Genomic DNA, 20,442 nt, shown 5'->3' with positions numbered 1-20,442 from the left:
TAAAAAGTTAAACAAACACCTTATGAGGGAGTATATCTGTAATTTCACAAAAAATAGAGGTGTTCAGAAATAAGCTGAACCTAAGAGATTTCGGTACAATTTATATTTTTATAATAATTGATATCAAGAAAATTAAAGCAGAAATAGACCATCACAATAATGTAATAAAAACAACAAATAAATTAAAAGAATTACTCATAAGATAGAAAGAAAAATCTTAATTCTGATAAAAAAAAATTAATTTCTCATAAGATGAACAAAAATATTATATAATTGATATAAAAAAATATTTTGATTTTTTCAAATAAATAAGCAAAATATTAAACCTTTTATAAAAAACATTATTATATTTTGCTATTTTTAGATCTAAATTTATTAAAATAACATTATTAATGCATTTCATTTTCTCACGACTAAATTTGGCATTGCAATTAAAGAAATTAAATATTTACCTAATTATCTGTTAAGCAAAGACGGAAGAAAAGGCGCAACTCCAGAAAAAATTTGGGCTAAATTCCATTTTACCCCTGTATTTTTTTAAATAATTAAAAACCCCTCTTATATTTTATAAATTACTAAAAACCCCCTGTGTTTGAATAAACTCAGCAAAAAGAAAAAATCTCTTTGGTTAGAAACTAATAGAAGGTGGGGTGCAAGCGCTAAAGTGCGTTTGGGCTTCATTTTTTTATTTTGCTTATTTTTTACCTTTTTTTTTAATTTTAATTGACTAAAATTCCCCTAATTATATTTAAAATTACTATAATCAAATTGATTTTTTTAAAAATTTCTTTTTACATTTCATCTTTTCTAAAAATACAAATTCTTTTATTTTTGAACATAATGATATTAAATATTAAACAAAATTATAGTTAAATGTCTAATAATTAAGTTAATTAAAAAATAAAACTAACTATAATTAATAATTAAGTTGATTAAAATTAAGGCTAAAATGTATTTTTTTTGCCCCTTTCTCGTCGGAAACTTCTCTCTAAATTTTCTGCACCTTCAAGACGAGTTTTCGGCCACTAGTGGTACCATTCGGATCCTCTTTTCAAAAGTAACATTTTCATGCCCTCAATCTGAGTTTTCGTCAATGGGAGAGATTGTACTCAAGCCACAACTGTCGAACCTGTTTGCAGTCAATTCATCACCGTTCGGACGAATCTCGATTTTGATTAGATCGAACGATCAATATCTGATTAAAAAAGATCAAATGATCATTAAAATAAGAAATAATATATATTAAGTAAGGGTATAGTGATCATTCTATAAAAAAAAAAAATAACGCCATTAGTTATGTTTAACGGGGAGGGACGATTGAGCTACGTTTAAGAAATACTGGGGATTAGCCTCTTTTTAAAACAAAAAGAAATTTTTGACTGACTTTTTAAAACACGGGAATTTTATACATTACCAAATTGATAACCATAAAGCTTGTCCTGAAATATGTTCCGTAACATGATAAAATTGTGCATCATCTATAATTATACATTTAATTTATAATAAAATAATTACATCGCTCTCTTCTATAATTTTTGTTTAATTACACGTAAACCCTATATATTTTGAGAAATTATATCTAATTCTCTTGTCGTTTGTTTTCGTCCAATAAATCTCTTTATTAGTTAAAATTCGTCAAATTTGTTGCTATGAAACAAAATTCATATTTACCGTCCGATTGGCTTATTAAAAGTCAAATAAATTTTTATCTGACCAAATTATCTTTATATATTTTCACACACTAATACATCTAAAAATGTATATATTTACCCTTATAGAGTAGTTTTCTTTAATGCTTTACTTTTTATCCAATTACGATACATATATATTTTAAAAATTTTAAATTAATTATGCACGCATATTTGAATTTTCGCACACATTTGAGTGTGCCCGCGTATTAATTTTTTCTTACAGAACTGTCTCTTCAATAATAGACTAATAGTGTTGTATTATATATGGGGGCGCACAGCCTTGAAACTCACACACACCATCCTCCAATTATTGCTTGTGCGCAACTCTCACCATTACCTTATACATACACAGTTCATAAGTCGATGGATTTCAATTTATCTCCCCAACCTGCCGACACCACTGTCTATGAAGGCGACGCCGGCGGATACTACTCTTGGACAGGGGCCAAATCTCCCGCGATTCCCCAGGCCAAGGTCGCCGCCGGAAAACTGGTTTTGCGTCCGCGCGGCTTTGCTCTGCCGCACTACGCAGACACTTTTAAGATCGGTTATGTTGCCCAAGGTTTGTGCTGTCTACGCTTATACAATAATGGGTAGAAATACATTTTGTGCCGGTGATCTTTGAGAACTTACAGGTCCTTGAACTATTGCAATGCTTACAAGAACAAATCCCTGAACCACGTTCGGCCTTTGCATGCTAAAGAAATTCAAATATTTTTCTTGAAAATAATATCCATAGAAAAACGACGACGATTTTTGAATTAATTTCCACAAATTTTTGTCATTATTCAGTGTTTTAAGTTTAGTAATTACTAATTAGCTTAAAACAGGTACATGCATAGTAGGACTTGTCTTTCCAAATGACCCACAAGAGAAAGTCCTGATAATCAACAAAGGGGACGCCATTCCGGTGCAAATGGGGGCTATTTCCTGGTGGTTCAACGGTGGTGATTCCGATTTCACCATAATATTTTTAGGTGAGAGTAGCCAATCCTACAGTCCAGGCCAATTCGACTACTTTTTCCTGACAGGGCCCATCGGTGTTCTGGCAACATTTTCTCCTGAATTTATTACTAAAATATTTCACTTGAAAGAGTCGGAAACGGAGACGCTAGTACACAGCCAAGCTAATCCGTTGCTTGTCAAGCTTGATAAAGGAATAAATATGCCCAATCAATCCAATTGCGACACTAGAGAATATGTTTTCAATTTGGATGATTTAATTTCTTCTGGAGTCAATTATGCTGAAATAACTGCCGAAAATTTTCCTCTGCTTGAAAAAATTGGGCTTAGTGCTAGCCTGGTGAGGCTAGAATCTCACTCTATCCTAAACCCGTATTATAATGTGAACGGATCTCAAATCATTTATGTCCTAAAAGGCAGTGGTCGGGTTCAAATCATGGGCCTTAATGGTACCCGAGTCTTGGATGCCGACGTGCAAGAAGATCAGGCATTCGTGGTGCCAAAGTTCTTCGCAGCAACTCAATTAGCCGGTGAACATGGAATGGAATTCTTTTGTCTTTCCACGTCTTCAAGGTAAGTTCAGGATACATTTTTTATTTTTTCGCAATAAAAAATTTAAAGAACGAGCATAGAGTAATCTAAAATAAATGGTTTTGACCAATAAATAGTTGAAATAAAGCGTTTTGAGCACTCAATAATGGATTAAAACTGAAAATAATGATTGTTTGATACTTTTGGTTGCAGGCCGATAGTAGGGCAATTGGCTGGAAAAGAATCGGCTTGGAAAGCTTTATCGTCGCCCGTCCTCCAAGCTGCACTTAATGTATCTCAAGAATTCGTAGCATTTTTCAAATCGAAAATTAATTTATAAAACTGTTAGTTGTTACTTTTAAGAAATGCGCTTTATATTATTTGGATTGTACCTGTAATAAGGAGGTGGGCACCTCCCAAGTGTGTTTCTGGGGATGAAGTATTGTATTTTCTAATATGAATTCTACACAATAATTGTGTGTTTCTTATATTGTAACAAAAACATTGGTATTGATAGTATTCTTAAGTTTATTTATTTTATTTTTTAAAATATGACGTGTTGATTATGTATTTTATTATTATTTATAACGTAATTTTAAGTGTGAAAATTTATTTGTTATATGTACCAAAAATGATGTGCCACGATAGCTAGTATAAAAAATAACGAAACAACTTATATTAGTGAAAAATACATATAAAATTATAATTGTCTATAAATAAATTAAAAAAAATCACTAGAGATGTTTTAAGATGTTCACTTTTACCAATTTAATCATCAAAATCTTTACTACTTTGTATGTACTCTCAACCCATTATTCTTCTTGCAGATTATTTATACATTTGATTTCTATATTTAATAATTTACTCATATTTGAAAAATTATTAAGTTTTGTGAGGTTTTATTATAATATTATAGTCACGGCTTATTAAATAAAGGAATAATTACATCTATACTCTTAATCTATGATTTATGTATATAAATTATTATTATATTTTAAAAAATTATATATATACCCATTATAAATGTGAACATCATTTATATAAATCATCTATAGTTTTTGAAAAATTACACACACTTTACAAAAACGTCAATAGCATTACTTGTTAGGGGTGATTTTTGTAATTATATAAAAGATAAGGGTAATGATAATTTATGTAAATAAATTATAAATTAGGGGTGTAAATATAAATATTCCTTAAATAAATAATTATTATTGTTCAATAATCAATATTATTTTAAATGGGCTTTATCAATAATTGCAGTATTCAGCCACTGGGCCTTGCAACCTATATCGACCCGTTAAATAATCGGGCCAACCCGATCCAATTGAGATGTCCGGACTTGTTGGGAAATTGAATGGATTTACATCCCCACTGCAGGCGGGAAAATTTCCACCCCTCACCCCCACTGCAGGCACATAGCACACTCTCTGTAATCAGCTGTGCGTCCATATCGCAAACACTTTGTGGGCAGAAAGCTTTGTCTCAATCCTCATCAGAAGTAGGTCGGCTCAGAGATGTCGAAGTTTGAGTACCCGAGACTTCCTCGGCACGAGATCCTTGCTGCGCTGGCGGACTCCCAAATCGCCACCCTGTCGGAGGCGGATCTCCTCCGCCCAGACCCAGACCTTATCTTCAACCTCTACACCCAAATTTTCCTCCTCATAGACACACTTCAGTGAGAAAACACTAACCCTAAATCTTAGTGGATTCTAGATTTTTCTTTTCTTCCTTCCCGATGCTTGTGTGCGTAGTTGTTGAATTCCATTTATAATGTCCATAAGTCTCCAGGGAGGACCAGGGGCAGATGGAGTTCGGGGCGCTGGAACTCCTTGAAAACCCGGATCATCACATGCACTCAGTTCAGGTCATGAATTTGTACAACAAAATCCGAGAGCTTGTCGCTGCCGTCAATTGCCCCAAGGCTTTCACTCCGAAAGACTTGATAAAGCCGGAGACTGAACGCACGGAACTCTTTCTCAGCGCCCTTCTCAATTTTTACATCTACAGGTTTTTTTTGCAAAAATACATGGTGGTTGCTTCTGGATTGTCTGGTGGGCAATAGAATGAAATTATATTCGATGAATAATTGTACTTTTATTTTGGTTTAGAGAGACAAAATTAGATCTATTGAAGCCTATTGGGGATGATTTGAATCTTTTTGAGGAGCGAGAACTAGCTGCTAAAGATAGAATGTCCCAGGTACTATTTTGAGTCTAAGGTTTTTGCTGATACTTATATGAGATGTTGATTGATGTATATACCTGTTTCTTAATTTTTCAACGTCAGTTGAATGCGGAGATAGCAGAGTGTGAAGAGTTGAGAGAGAGGGAGGTGCCGCTTGTCCAAGAAGTAAATTCAAAAGTCAAGGAACTTCATCAGACTGTTTCAGGTCTTAACAAGCATCAAATGACCTTGAAGACTTCAATTAAGCAATTGAAGGAGAAAGCTAAAGAAATGGATGAGAAGGTTCGGCTTGTGGCTTAATGTTTGTCTTCATTCAATATCTTGGATTCTTTAAGTGGATTCTTCTGTTTTATCTGTATGTTTATATTTGCCTACTACAATTTCCCTTGCAAGGTTCACAGCTTAATATAAGGCAAGCCATATTAGTTTATTCCGAAGATATGTCTTAAGTTTTACCTTTGTCAACATCAGTTGCCAAACTGGATTTGCATATGTTTGTGTTTCTAGTCGTAACTCTTCCTGATTCTTATGCATATCAGATATCTGAAGCAGAATTCGCGTTAGTCCAAAGTGTCCAAGAAAATGCCAATTTACGGTCCAAAATTGTCCAGTCACCAGACAAGCTTCAGGTAATGTGTATCTTAAATGCTGATATGCATCAATTTGCCTACTTGCTGTTGTGTCTTAAATGCATGAGTTTTCTGTGCCATGCCATGGTTCAATGGACCAATCACGTCAAAGCCAAAAAAGGATACAGGATTAGGCTACATAAAGTTATACTTTATAGGGAGTATCAGTGTATGCCCGAACTGATGGTGTCATATAGTTGATAAACATACCAGATCCACTGTTCAGGCATTAATAAGGAACCAAGGCGTCAATCATGTTGGGGGGGTTATCCATGCATTGCATCTTTACTGGGTTATACCATTGGTATGTGACTTTAATTTGCTGAAACCTGTTTATGTTGTATTTTTGTTGTGTCATTTCAAGGGTGAACTTATTTCATAGTACTTTGTTTCAACCGGTCTGTCTTCCTCTAGATACCATGTGTAATTCATCTAACCAAACCCGGTACTCAAGTCTGTCTTATCCTATAATTAAGCCTGATGTTTAGACTTTTTCTTTGTGTCTAACATTGTGTAGCATGCCTTACTCAATATATTCATAGCTGACTAAGATCCTTCTTAATAGGTTGGATTGAAGAAGTATTCCGCTGAAACCCTTATAGCCTAACTGTCTATTGTATCTGTTTTCTTGATTGTCCCAATTTTCTAAACTGTTATGACCAACTTTTACAGAGGGCTCTGGAGGAGAAAAAGTTGGTGCAAATTGAGACAAAGAATGCTGAAAGAGCTGCAGTACAAGCTTTCCAGGATAAAACCACCATACTTGAGGCATATGCTAAGGTGTTCTGTGTCTAGAACTAGTCACATTAAAATTTGACCTTCATAATCATCCATATTTTTGTTGACTGAATTGTATGCCATGGCCGTTTCTGTTACTATTTAAATTCACTCCAGGAGTTGCATTTACGAACTCATTGTAAACGCATTTATGTACTTATTTTGACTCTTTGATGATATTCAATGAGCTTACTGAGATTTTCTTTTTGGCCCTCAGGCTTGCAAGAAAATGTCTAAACACTTCGCTCAGATGCAAGCAGTACAAGAGCAGGTTTGTCAATATCGAATGCACATTAGTTATGCTTCATGACCTTGTTCTCCTTTACTATTTTATGGTGATATAAACCTTTAGTGGAATGGGTCAAACTGCAAAGGTGCATCTTTTATATCTCTTTTTGGGGATTCGTTGTGTTTTTAATTTCGCCGAAATCTGGTCATTCTTTCTTCCCTTTATTTTCTTTTGGTTGTCAAATCTGCATCGAAGTGGAAAAGTAACATCAATAAACGTGACCTCTAGGATAGTCCATGTGGCTAATGCAAGCACTTGTTTTCATGTCTGATTCTTTGATTTGCTGTTCATTACTGCCAAGTGCCAACAGGTAAATTCTGCGAAGTCAGTTGATAAAGATGTTAAAGTCCTCAAAAGCAAACTCAGTGATGAAGGAGTTTTGATTAAGTCACTCGAAGCAAAAGTTGTGGAGCTACAATCAATAGGTACCCATAGTTTAATCTCCTTTGAATTACTATTCTTTCTACTTTGCTCTTGCTCTTAAGTTCAATATAATCTGCAGCGGACCAGTTAAAAGAGTTTAGAAGACAGTTGGAGAAAGAGACAGCTCTCAAGCATGAGGAGGTGACCAAAGAGTTAAATAATGTAAAATTAGAAGTGGGATCAAAGAGGAAGGCGTTAGAAGTGAGGCATAGACAGGTGGAATCTGTGGTTTCAGAGGTATGTACATATCTCAATTTTCTAAGGTTACTTTATTGAACTAATTGTCTGATTTTACATTTATATGCATGTAACGTTTTACAGGCGGATGCTATAATTTCAAAGAAAAATATTGTAAAGGAGGAGGGAGAAGCCACAATGCAAGAATTAGGCAGTAAATGTGAAGAAATTGTGGCTGAGGTACACCTTTTCATGTTTATAGTTTCTTTTGTTATTTTTTTCTGTTTCTTTATTAATTAGATTTTCTGTTCTTCTTACAATTTTCTTAATTCCGTCGCCATAATCTCGATCAATTTACTTCTACAACTCTTAATAAAATTAGTTAATTCACAAGCCATTGAGCAATTAAACCTACTCAAATTGTTCTGATAATTATAAATTGTGTGTGCAGTTCAATAACTACTCAAAATTGATAAGCAATTCGGTGGCGGAGACCGAGGCAGACTAAAAAGTTATTCATGGAAGGAACTGAATGTATGAATTCTGCCCTTGAGCTGTGTGCTTTGTCCTGTACTCTATTCCTGCTGAAGCATGGAAATTGTTAAATATCTGTCACAGTTTTATCTCTTATGAAACTGAATGCCTGAAGAATCTTGTATTTATATGAGAAACTGATGGAACGAAATCTTGTATGTCTACTCTCCTTTCCCGTATAGGAAGGTTTCTTTTACTCTTAACTAATCCTAGTTGATGCTATTTCACTGAGTCGAGTTTCTGAATTTGAATCTCATCAAATTGAGTAGAGCAGTAATAATTGCATTGTATCAATTAATAAATGCAATTATGATTTATAATATCATTCATCTCTTCTTTGAAGTAAGTATGATGATGTGTGGTCTTTTTTATTTCTTGTGAAAAATTATGGGTAGCTTGGCTTGTAAAAGATGTGTAATAAATGCAAGCAATGAGAGGAAGGAATGTGGCATTGAATGAGATTTTAGGTTGCGTCAATTCAGAACTATCTCTTCCCGCAATTATTAAATCTTAGGAAACAGCAGCCCAACCCCCTTCCTCACTCACTAAATCAATTCTTTGCTCAACTAATTGCCAAAAAGCCATAGCTGATTCTTTTGTGGCCATTCTTCATCATGCACACACCACTGTTTTCCATTTACCATTACACATCTACATGATCTATCTATCTATCTATATATATATTGCACTAATCACAACACATAGTCACTAGACCTTTCTATACTGTCGTATAAGTTTGGTTGAAATTAAATTAATTATATGATAAATATAATATACTCATAATTTAATTTATGTATAATTTAAAAAAAATAATCAATTATACAAAATATATTGTATTTATTCTATAATTAATTGGAGTTGAGGAAACATATTTAGGTAATAATTTTCCCTCCCTGTGTTTTCAATTTCATTCCCACAAAACAAAGCCTTTAATTTCAACTTAAGAAAGTAGCATAAGTATGAAATAATGAAAAGCCAAGAACTCATAAAGCAACTCCACCATATCAAAAAAAGAACTCCACTCTTCACTCCCTCTTCCCCCTCCTTTCACACTCCACCACTCTTCACAATGCCAACAGGGCGCCGCCGCCTCCTTATGTTCCTTTCTCTCTCACTCTCGGCGCTCCTCGTCCGCTCCCACTACTTCCCCTCTACTCCCTCTGCTGCTCAGTCCGACTGGAAGTCCGCCCGCGCTACCTACTATGCTGCCGCCGACCCCATCGACGCTGTTGGCGGCGCTTGCGGCTACGGAGACTTGGAAAAGAACGGATACGGCAAGGCCACCGCTGCTCTCAGCACCGTCCTCTTCGAGAAGGGCCAGATCTGCGGCGCCTGTTTTGAAATCCGCTGCGTGGAGGACCTCCGATGGTGCATCCCCGGCACTTCCATCATCGTCACCGCCACCAATTTCTGCGCCCCCAACTACGGGTTCGAGGCCGACGGCGGCGGCCGGTGCAACCCCCCGAACTCGCATTTCGTGCTCCCCATAGAGTCGTTTGAGAAGATCGCTATTTGGAAGGCGTCTAATATGCCTGTGCAGTACCGAAGAATCAGGTGTAGGAAGGAGGGAGGAGTGCGATTCACCATCGGCGGCGCTGGAATATTCCTGTCGGTGCTGATAAGCAACGTCGCCGGCGCCGGAGATGTAGCGGCGGTGAAAATCAAGGGATCTCGTACGGGGTGGCTTCCGATGGGGAGAAATTGGGGGCAAAACTGGCACATAAACGCGGATTTAAAGAACCAACCGCTGTCGTTTGAAATTACGAGCAGCGATGGAGTTACACTAACATCATACAATGTAGCCCCCAAAAACTGGGAATTCGGGCAAACATTCGAAGGTAAGCAGTTCGAATCGTAGGAGTTTGATGAGGTTGGTTGTGTCTAGTGTAGGGGCCTAGGCTCAAGTCTTGGCCTAATTTTTCTTGTACTGCATATTGTAGTGTCTTACTCTAATTTTCTGACACGTCCAAGAAAACCACCTGAGAAAGAACATTTGATCATCATCTCCACATGTGCACTTTTTGCAGCGTAAAACCTCAATCTATCAGAAGAGTATATGTTGCATCTTACCAAATATTTCATTACTCCATGGGAGCTGCAAATGTTTAAATTTGAGTTGGCGTCATGTATTGTATTTTTGTCTTTATACACACATTACTCGAGTAAAATACTTAATATTTAAATATACAAGCGATTGTCGTTTTTAACTTGGTAATATTTGAGAATAATTGCGCTTTGATTAGGCCAAATATTTCCCTTGATTGGTGGTTAAATTCGATGATTTCATGTACTGATTGTGTAGAAAATTGTAACACGATATCAAGTGTGCTTCAATCACTCAAGAAATGTACATGTATCCATGATGATTGATGATTTACCATCTTTTGTTGTATGAATACGGAGATACGAATGTACCTCAAACTATTGTTATTATAATTATAATTTTAATTTTTCAAACATATAATAAAATTAACACTACAATAAAAATACATAATCACTCAACTCTTAATTGCAATTTCTTGGACGTTCATAATTTAGCAATCAAATTGGTTATTTAGCATCATCATCTTTTCTCCCTTGTATCAAGGTTTTGGATTCAGTACCAATTCTTATTGTTAGAGGGGGTTCCTTTGCTAAAATCCAACCTAATCAAATTAAAATTTTCTTATATTGAAATTGGTTAAATACCGAATCGATTCCATAAATATTCAATAAAATTCAGTTGCACTTAATTTTTCACCGAGTTAATGATTTTTTTTATTAAAAAATCCTACATATTTATATTACAGATAATATTTTAATATATATTTATTATGGTTATGCATATTAATATTATATATTTATAATATTTGTAGGTATAATATTTATTGTATTTGTATATAATATATAATATAAAGAAAAACTAATATTCGGTACAATATGGTATATTGGTATCAAATATCAATATCTAGCAAGTACCAAAATTTATCAAAATTGGTTAATGAATATTGAATATTGGTATCAAATATTTTGATATTCCTTATATTTGGTTAAATTCAACATGATCAATTTATCGAATTGTATACACTCCTATAGAGTGCTACAAAAGAAAAGGAAAAAAATAATCATACTTTAATTAACTTAATTGTTTGACAATACTTAACTTGATGATATTACAAATCTTTTTGAAACATAACTGATAATAATTCATTTATATATATATGTTTTCTGGTGATTGAATAATGTTCATAGTATAACGAATATTAAAAATTTAAATTTTCATTAATGATCAGATGTCAAAAGTTCATTTTAAGGAGTTAGTTAATATTAAACGTTTAATATTATTAATTATAAAAAATAGGCTAATCCTTTCCCATTGAGAAAAATAATTTAAAATAAAATAGATTAATACTTTAGAATGGGAAAATAAACAACGAAAGAGTCGCTATTTACTAACAACACTTTATATCGCATTCCTATTCTTCCCGCCATCTTCTTCAAACGCATCCCCGTCCATCCTCCTCCGCCGCCGACGCCGCCAGCCTTTCTCCGGGACACACGCTGGCCTCCGATTTCTCCATGAAATGGGACCTCCAATCTTCTCCAAAACCAACAATGAGTACCCTCCTAGAACCCTTCCTCAGATCGTCTCAAGTCCCAATTCAGCCCTCCTCCTACGCCGCCGTTTTCCAGGCATTCACGGGGAAGAGCCTCCTCAAACAAGGACAGCAGCTGCACTCACACTTGCTGCTCCGCGGACTGCGCGGGACCTCCTTCCTCGCAGCCAAAATGGTCGCCATGTACGCCAGCTCCGGTGACATTACCTCCGCGTCCCGCATTTTCCACTCCACTCCAAATCCATCTCCCCTTTTGTTCAATTCTATCATTCGTGCGTTCAGCTTGTACAGATATTCTGAGGAGACGCTGCAGGTTTACGTGCGAATGTGTACTTTGGGTTTTCGCGGGGATTATTTCACGTACCCGTTTGTTTTGAAGTCTGTTGCAGACTTGTGCTTTGTTCGCTTTGGGAAGTGTACTCATGGGTTGTCCATGAAACATGGGCTGGCTTTTGATATGTATGTGGGAACTTCGTTGATCGATATGTATGTAAAATGTGGTGAATGCGGTGATGCGCGTAGACTTTTTGATGAAATGCCTGTCAGGGATGTGGCGTCTTGGAATGCGTTGATTTCAGGTTACATGAGAGATGGTGCCGTTGATTTAGCCAAAGAGTTATTTGATAAAATGCCCTTGAAGAATATTGTGTCCTGGACGAGTATGATTTCAGGGTACACTCAGAATGGGCTGGCGAGTGAGGCTTTGGAATTGTTTGATGAGATGTTGAAGGAAGACTCAGAAGTGAAGCCCAATTGGGTGACGATTATGAGCGTCTTGCCGGCATGTGGGCATTCTTCAGCACTAGAGCGGGGTAGGAGAATTCATGGTTTTGCTCAAGAAAAAGGTTTGGACTCTCATCCTTCGGTACAAACTGCGTTTGTTGGGATGTATGCTAAATGCGGTAGTCTAGTCGATGCTCGTTGGTGCTTTGATAGAATAAAACCAAACTTGAGGAACTTGGTTGCTTGGAATACAATGATTACTGCGTATGCTTCTCATGGTCTTGGTATGGAGGCAGTTCGGACGTTTGAGCAAATGATTCAAGCTGGGGTTCATCCCGATGGCATTACATTTACAGGATTGTTATCAGGATGTAATCATTCTGGACTTGTCGATATCGGATTAAGATACTTCGAGTCTATGAGTTCAGTATATTCTGTGGAGAAAAAGCATGAGCATTATGCTTGTGTTGTCGACCTTTTGGGCCGTGCTGGGAGATTGGTGGAAGCCTACGAGCTTATCTCTCAAATGCCAATGCAAGCTGGGGCAAGTGCTTGGGGTTCTTTACTGGCTGCCGGTAGATGTCATCGCAATCTAGAGATAGCAGAACTAGCAGCTAAAAAATTATTCATTTTAGAACCCGAGAATAGTGGGAACTATGTTATACTCTCGAATATGTATGCTGAAGCTGGCATGTGGGAGGAAGTGAATCATTTGAGAGCTCTATTGAAATCACAGAATGTGAAGAAGAATCCTGGATGTAGTTGGATTGAAATTAAAGGTAAAGCCCATCTATTCCTTGGGGGAGATGCATCTCATCCCCAAACAAAGCAAATTTACTTGCTCCTGGAGGAACTTCCCGAGAAGATGAAGGCAGCTGGTTATGTACCAGATACTAGCTTTGCGTTGCACGATGTGAGTGAAGAGGAAAAAGAATATTCTCTAACAACACACAGCGAAAAGCTGGCAATTGCTTTTGGGCTCCTTAACACAAGTCCTGGCACAGTTCTCCGAGTTACCAAGAACCTTAGAATCTGTGGAGACTGCCACACAGCAATCAAATTCATTTCTAAGATATATGACCGGGAGATTGTTGTGAGGGATGTAAATCGCTTTCATCATTTTAAAGAGGGGTCTTGCTCCTGCGGAGACTACTGGTGAAAAAAGGAGGACCCGTAATTTATCATCTAATATTCACCTCCACAGATTTGTTGCATTAATTCTCTGCACCAGTGCACAAAGGTTACAGCTTGATTTATGAAGAACTTTCAGCATGAGAAAGCAACATATAAGGATTGGCTTCCTCCTCCATTCAAGGATTTCACCTTCTACTTGAAGTCATATCAATTGACACTCACCAACTGTAATGTGATCGTAGCTTGAAGTAAACAACATTGATTGGAGAAGTAGCTTATTCCATGGATGCACAGGGAGCAGATCTCCATGTCTGCAGGATTCATGCTGAAATACCCCCTAGTGGATTGGAAAAGAAAGAGACTTGCATGCTAGAAGCATACAGGGAAACTAAGTTCATGATTGCAAAAGCAAACGAGGATCAAGTTGCTCATTTAAGCTCCAATAGACTTAAAGTTAGCTTGCATTTGAGGTGAGTTACCAGTCCCACTAAAATCAAAATTGAACTCAGTTTTTTGCCATTGCACCACTTTACCAGACCTGCATTTTGGCGGTAAGACAAAATGTGCATGTTTTCTCACTGACACAACTACTTACTATGACATCTTTGATTGTGTTCAATGTTGAAGTTAATAAATATAACATATGTAGGATTTTTGGAAAGACAGTTTGTTGCTGAGAATATGTTGCTTCCACTGTAATGTGAGATATGTCTTCCTATAAAGATCTTATTTTGAAGCTATACATAATAGTGATTGTATTCATAAAATTTTAAATTTATTTAACATGGAATATAAATAAAATAAAAGTATCAAATTGCGTTTTTAGATTTTATAAATTAACCAAACCATGATTTTTATCTTTATATCCAACAAAATTCATTCAACCTTTTTTTCTTTTTAGTATACGATTCGTCACATCATTGAATGCATTCAAATTCAATACTATTAAATAGATCAATAAATGAAAAACTCTCATTGGTGATTGTCCCAAATAGTAGGCATAAATTCATATTTGTGGGGTTCAAATTCATAATTTTTTTTCATTATAAAGCCTCAACCTTATCAATGAAGCAAACTCTCGTTGGGGATTCATTCAATCTTTCAATTCCATAAATTTACATATGTAAAGCAAATTATAAAAACAAAAAAAAAAAAAAATCAAGAACTAGACATGAAACCATGCCAGCACCAAAATCAAATAAAACATAGAGGTTTTTTCTTCAAACTTGTAATCCATCATACATATACTATCCTCCCACAATTCCCACAAATCCCACAAAACAAAATTGGTAAAATATTGCAATAAATGTGTATTAGTTGGGAGGGGCACAATAGAGTTGACAGAGACAAACATCCTTGGACTTCGGAGAACATCCAGACAAAATAATACAATTCTCCCCCGAACTTATCTTTACAAAAATCTTTGCATTTGTTGGTTTCACATCCTGGAAAGTTGACTCTCCTCTCACACATATGTGGCGTCTCTGATTCCATACCTGACAACAATTTACTTGTCAGAAATCCATACATATAATTTTATAATTCATTTTCATTAAATTGATCAAATATACAACACAAATAAGTTTGAATAGCAATCATTAGTTAGTTTCAATAATAATAATAATAGATAGAAGATATAAAGGGGTGGGGTGATAAGGAAAAGATGGAAGAGCATAGGGACCAGGTAGAGTTGAGGTTAGGATGATAGTGCAGCAGCATATCAACATTGTTGCTACTTTCATCCTCTTCTTTCTATTTTATGAGAAATAAAATATGATTTTATTATTATCATTTGAACTTCATTATATGTATATATATATATATATATATAGGTAGATGATGAGAGGAGTAGTGATTGGTGCTGATGAGGCAATTAATGTGGAAATTTGCATTGTGTGAGAAGTAGTAATTAAAGAGGGTGGAGAATGTAGCTACCAAAATTTATTACATTTATAATCTTTTCATTTTAGGGAAATTTGCACTCATACTTTAAAAGGTCATCTAATCACAGTAAAAGATTATAATAAATTTTATAAATAATTATATTATGGGGGGAAAAATAAGAAAAGATTGATTGGGGTGAGAGAGGCTCGAACTCTCGACCTCAGGATCACTCAACAAGCTATGAGACCTACGCGCTAGCCAACTGCGCCACCACCCCTTTTGTTTCCTGACTTCCGCGGGAAGTTTTTATACACTAATGAAATATTCTCAATCCAAAAATGTAACTTGAAAAGTATGAAGAATGATTTCCAAAGTTCATTTGCCATAATTATGAAGAGGGGAATGTACGTATAGTAAGATTAAGCAGGCCTGAAAAATATGATAAGTATTAATAATTGAAACACACTTGATGCATGTACATAATTTATAAAAGTATTTTGGTATTTTTATCAACTATGCTAGTTACTATATGATCTCACCTTAATAATAGGATGGATAAACCTTAGTTCTATCTAATTCCCTTTAGGGAAAAAGAATCTTAGTTTTATCTATTCATTAAGGGGGGACGAAAAATAATTTATATGAAAAAATTTAAAAAATACAATAATTCAGATGGCATGTATAATTTACCATAAAACGAAAACAGTCGAAAATTGTCTCAAATATGTATTACAGAAGTAGTTTTTGGTGTCCTCTTGTTTGTCTGAATGAAAAGCAGATCATGGGCACTTCTGACTGTTGAGCTTGGAGATGTTCCTACAGCAATGATAATGCCTCCTGCTGCTGCTATTCTTCCACAGGGTCAGCTTGCTTTCTGAAGATGAAGATGGCTTATTTGTGTTTGATGATGGATAGACAAAAGTCGCATTTTAGAAATACATTTTGTATTCTGTTTTGCTGCTCTATTGTTGTATATCTGATGTGGCGTACTCATTGGTCCATGTCATGGGTGAGGTGGTTAGTTAGTTACTGGTAGTTTTTGGGTTAGTTGGCTTGTTTGTATTTAAGCATGGGTTCGAACTCCAGCCGTTATCTTCTTCTCCAATTTTTGAATACTGAACCAGATTTCCTAGGTTCTTCCATCCCCTGTTTTATGGCTGTATCAACTTTGATGTTTTGTGCCAAATTCAACACTGACTCACTGGGTTCCCAGTGACCAGCGCCCTTGATCAAAAAAACTCACGTTCACAATTCCATGTCAAGGCAGTGTTTATTCATCAGAGTATTTGATACATTTACCTTACGACCAGTATAGAAGTTGATCTGTACAATACTACTCGAAGTGTTGTGGCTGCTTCTACATGTTATCCTCTACAGAAAGAGCAAGGTATTACATATTATCTTGATTCCTCCTCCACGGGAACAACAGAATATGTACATGATATATTTTCTATATTCGTGCCATTTTCTTTGACCTTGCTCCATGATATTCTCCACATCTGTAGTAAACTGAGCCTGAAGTCAAAAGTTTAAAATGAACTCATTAATGTGCAACAATAAACCAGCAAAAGAACGTCTGCGAGTTATTTAGCAATAATCAGAACTTTTTGAATTGTAAAAAACTATGACAAACACAACTGTTGGACAGGGCAGTTTCTAACTTGAAACTTGAGCAACTTAAAGCAAAGTTTCAAGCTATATCATATGGGTTGCAGTTGGTAGATAATCTTGATGTGGTTTTCAAGTGTCTCTCTGTCGCTGGGGCTCAAATCTCAATTATTGTGGAAATGAGCTCGCCCGTGTGTGCTTTTTTGTTTGTTTGAAAAGGATTAAACGTTTCGTTTTCTTCCTTTTCTTTTAAATTTTTTGTAAATTACAATTTACAACAACTTTCCTAAGGTTTGACATAGTTACAAATACCCCTAATTGTTTAAAAAATTACAGATATCCCCGTAATTTTAACGGCCGTGTAACAATTAGCCCAATCCGTTAAGTTTTCATTCATTTTTTGTGGTGATTCAACCAAAATGCCGTTGTGGATTAAAAATTATAATTTTATTTATTTTTTAAAATTTTCTAATATTTTTTATGGACTAAGTGAATAATTTTTTTATTAATTTTTAAAATTTCTCCATCCACCCTGTTTGATTTTTTTATAAAATTTTTAATTTTAAAAAAATACTGTAAGGGCAAAGTTGACAATTTCATACCTCCATCCAAGAATTACATCATACCTCCATCTAATAATTACATAATTTTATCAAAAATTATGGGTATTTATAATATTTCAAACAATGTGATATTCGTACTTATGCCAAATCTTAAACTTTTATATAGAAAATGCTCCCTTGAGGTACCGTAGAAATATAGATTGCATGCTCAGATAAAGAAGATCATCAATAATTTCCTCATACAGCTATTTCATAGAAATAGCCAGCTGAAAGCAATGCATCACACATATTATAAGATGCACAAAATAAGAGCATCAACAGAAGAAAACCATACCTTTCTTCTGCAACCTCCCTCTTTGCAAGCATAAGTGTTAAGAAGACGGGGACCATAGCAGCGCATAAATGCTTGAGCGTGTGCCCACTCACAATATGATAAGTCAAACTATAAATAGGTTTGTCAGCTGCTTCTTCAATCTTAGCTAGGAGATAGAACCCTGTAAATATAAACAAACATTTACTCAATCATAACAGAAACTCATAGCAGGACTGCAGCAATAAACAATGCATACCTGCTGCCCACAGCCAATATGTAGAATGTGTGTACATAGGAGGCAATAGTATAGCCATTACGGGGATTGCTATACATGGAACGAACTGAACCAAAGCATAAGGACGAAGGTCATCGAAAAACCTACAAAAGAAAAATTGTTAGCTAGGTTATCAAGCTGAAAAAGCAAGATGGACAGAATCTGTCAACACATCTGCTTTTGTAGTGGTGCAACCATTTTTAGTGACCTCCACATTTGCAAAATGTTGATATTATTGAAAGGCTTCATAACAGACACAAAGACTCTGGAGTCTATATAGTTTGTAAGATTTTATCCTGCTTGACCATTAACTTACACCTTTTCTGTAAAAATACAAGAATATATATAAATTGCCAGATTCAGGGAAATTGGCGACTGCAACATTGTTTTACTAATTAACATAAAACAGTATTATGTATCACTACAAACAAGAGTTTGCTTACCTCCAATATAAAATACTGACTGCACCTGCCAAGAGAAGGGGAATAATGGACAAGGTTCCTTTACGCTCATCTACCCTCTCAATAATAAAGATCGCGATGATTGAGGTAAATGCCACTGTCATCTATGATCATCATATTTCAAGTGTCAATAACTAACCTCGCTACCATATAAAAAATAATCAATCAAATAATTGAAATCAAACACCCCTGGGAAGCCATGCAGTTCAAAGTGCATGAAAGCTCACCGGCAAGCGGTCCCAGACAAGACGAGCATCATTAGGTTTAAGATGATAGTAAGAGGAACCAAAAGCAACTGCTGCAACACCAATGAAGAAAAATGTCCAACCGCAAAGCTCACCCTGCAAGCTTTTGATGCATACATATGAAGAGAAAATTATAACCCTAAGAAATTGCTGTGAAGGGCTATCAAAATTTTACTACTTCGCTATGATAAGGAAACAAAAATATAGCACCTTAGCTTAAAGTAGTTCTTGTAGTAGCAAAGTACAAGGCCTATTAGACCAACAATGAAGAATGGGAAGTTGGAAATCACATTCAATGTGTTTGGTATTCCTGCAATGATAAAATGACAAGCAAAAAATGAAGCAGCCCAGACTGGAAACTATGACTTTCTTGATAAAGTTATAACAATAACTATGACAATAACCACAAACAGCAGCAGCATTTCTAGCATTGGATCTCAAATTCATGGCCTTGCTTTAGAATCAATATTTAGCTCTGGCGTCATATTCATGACCAGTTTTGACACCCGAGATTTCTGAAGAAGGAGAATTCATATATATTTATTTACAAAAGAATTCACACTACCGTTCCACCCCCCCCCCCCCCCCCAAAAAAAAAAAAAAAAGAAAGAAAACGACGTTTTTAAAACTGTGATCTGATAAATACAAGTCACCAAAAAAAAGAAGCCCCTGAAACAGTTAATCGAAAACATATCAAGTGACTAACTACTGAATACCAAACATACACATAAAAATGGATTCTATTCCTAGAAGTTGCAATTTCAGATAACGCAACCGTGAAAACTACTCACAGTCAACGAAAAACTAAAAATAAACATTAATAATTAACCAAAATACTTGACAAAAGAAAATGCAAAAATTACCAAAGAATTCACGTTGATCGGCAAAATCGTGGTATTCCTGAGACTGAGGAATTGCTGGAGTGACTAACATCAGTACTACGAAGCATACGATAGCAACGCCCCATGCCAACACCGTACGCTTCCTCATCTCCTCTGAGCTCTGAAGGTAGTGAAGAGAACTGGCGGCGGGAAACTGCGCGCAAAGATCGGGAAGATCAAAAAGCCGATCGCTGCAAATTGGTACCCAGATTTTTATCTTTCGTCTTCCCTTTTCCAAATCGGGAAGAGGAGAAGATACTCGCGTTCTCAACACGATTTCATGACTTAAAGTCGCGGATGACACGTCATGAAACTCGTGACTGAAGCGATAAAGGCTGATGTTTGAAGTCGCTCTCGTCAAAGTAGGAAAAAGAGAAAAACGCAGCCCAAAATAATAGAGAAATTGAGTGTAGTGGAATCTCCTTCTCCTCTTCCTAGGAATCATCATAATTAACTAGGGAAAAAGAAAATTTTGGTCCATTAACTTTGTCCAACCCCCACCCCCTAAAGTAGTAAAGAAGGACTCTTTGAGGTCACATTTTCTTTCTATCCGACAGGA

General features: G+C 35.7%; 4 protein-coding genes, 1 non-coding gene and 1 pseudogene across 6 annotated transcripts; 4 read left to right on the top strand and 2 right to left on the bottom strand.

Moving 5' to 3' along the window:
• Nucleotides 1-1,971: 1,971 nt before the first annotated feature.
• Nucleotides 1,972-3,720, top strand: LOC105169425 (glutelin type-A 3). Its single transcript, XM_011089817.3, has 3 exons — nt 1,972-2,253; nt 2,522-3,227; nt 3,399-3,720. Exons 1-3 carry the CDS (start codon nt 2,055-2,057, stop codon nt 3,523-3,525), a joined length of 1,032 nt encoding a protein of 343 aa, XP_011088119.1. The 5' UTR covers nt 1,972-2,054; the 3' UTR covers nt 3,526-3,720.
• Nucleotides 3,721-4,547: 827 nt separating this feature from the next.
• LOC105169140 (kinetochore protein) lies at nt 4,548-8,423 on the top strand. 2 transcript variants are annotated; one of them, XM_011089443.3, is made up of 11 exons: nt 4,548-4,863; nt 4,977-5,195; nt 5,297-5,387; nt 5,475-5,654; nt 5,912-6,001; nt 6,674-6,781; nt 6,996-7,049; nt 7,378-7,492; nt 7,570-7,727; nt 7,812-7,907; nt 8,119-8,423. In XM_011089443.3, exons 1-11 carry the CDS (start codon nt 4,703-4,705, stop codon nt 8,173-8,175), a joined length of 1,329 nt encoding a protein of 442 aa, XP_011087745.1. In that variant the 5' UTR covers nt 4,548-4,702; the 3' UTR covers nt 8,176-8,423. The 2 variants fall into 2 exon arrangements, with proteins under 2 accessions (XP_011087745.1, XP_088740090.1); XM_088883964.1 differs by having other exon boundaries at nt 4,723-4,863; nt 4,970-5,195.
• A 747-nt stretch (nt 8,424-9,170) lies between these two features.
• Nucleotides 9,171-10,416, top strand: EXPA13 (expansin A13). The gene has a single exon (XM_011089442.3). It carries the CDS (start codon nt 9,271-9,273, stop codon nt 10,057-10,059), a length of 789 nt encoding a protein of 262 aa, XP_011087744.2. The 5' UTR covers nt 9,171-9,270; the 3' UTR covers nt 10,060-10,416.
• Nucleotides 10,417-11,623: 1,207 nt separating this feature from the next.
• LOC105169137 (pentatricopeptide repeat-containing protein ELI1, chloroplastic pseudogene) lies at nt 11,624-14,388 on the top strand (annotated as a pseudogene).
• A 1,341-nt stretch (nt 14,389-15,729) lies between these two features.
• On the bottom strand, nt 15,730-15,815 carry TRNAM-CAU (transfer RNA methionine (anticodon CAU)). The gene is given in 2 exon segments: nt 15,730-15,765; nt 15,778-15,815. It is a non-coding gene; the product is annotated as a tRNA-Met (tRNA).
• A 974-nt stretch (nt 15,816-16,789) lies between these two features.
• SAG18 (senescence associated gene 18) lies at nt 16,790-20,289 on the bottom strand. Its single transcript, XM_011089439.3, has 7 exons — nt 19,866-20,289; nt 19,213-19,312; nt 18,985-19,105; nt 18,740-18,861; nt 18,279-18,400; nt 18,044-18,203; nt 16,790-17,053 (listed from the first exon to the last, which is right to left on the bottom strand). Exons 1-7 carry the CDS (start codon nt 19,990-19,992, stop codon nt 16,936-16,938), a joined length of 870 nt encoding a protein of 289 aa, XP_011087741.2. The 5' UTR covers nt 19,993-20,289; the 3' UTR covers nt 16,790-16,935.
• Between the last annotated feature and the right edge of the window lie 153 nt (nt 20,290-20,442).

Source organism: Sesamum indicum, linkage group LG8, assembly GCF_026168435.1.
Source record: "Sesamum indicum cultivar Baizhima isolate 11 linkage group LG8, ASM2616843v1, whole genome shotgun sequence".
Lineage (NCBI taxonomy): Eukaryota > Viridiplantae > Streptophyta > Magnoliopsida > Lamiales > Pedaliaceae > Sesamum > Sesamum indicum.
The sequence above is the reverse complement of the archived record's forward strand: the minus strand, read 5'-3'. Positions and strand labels throughout refer to the sequence as shown.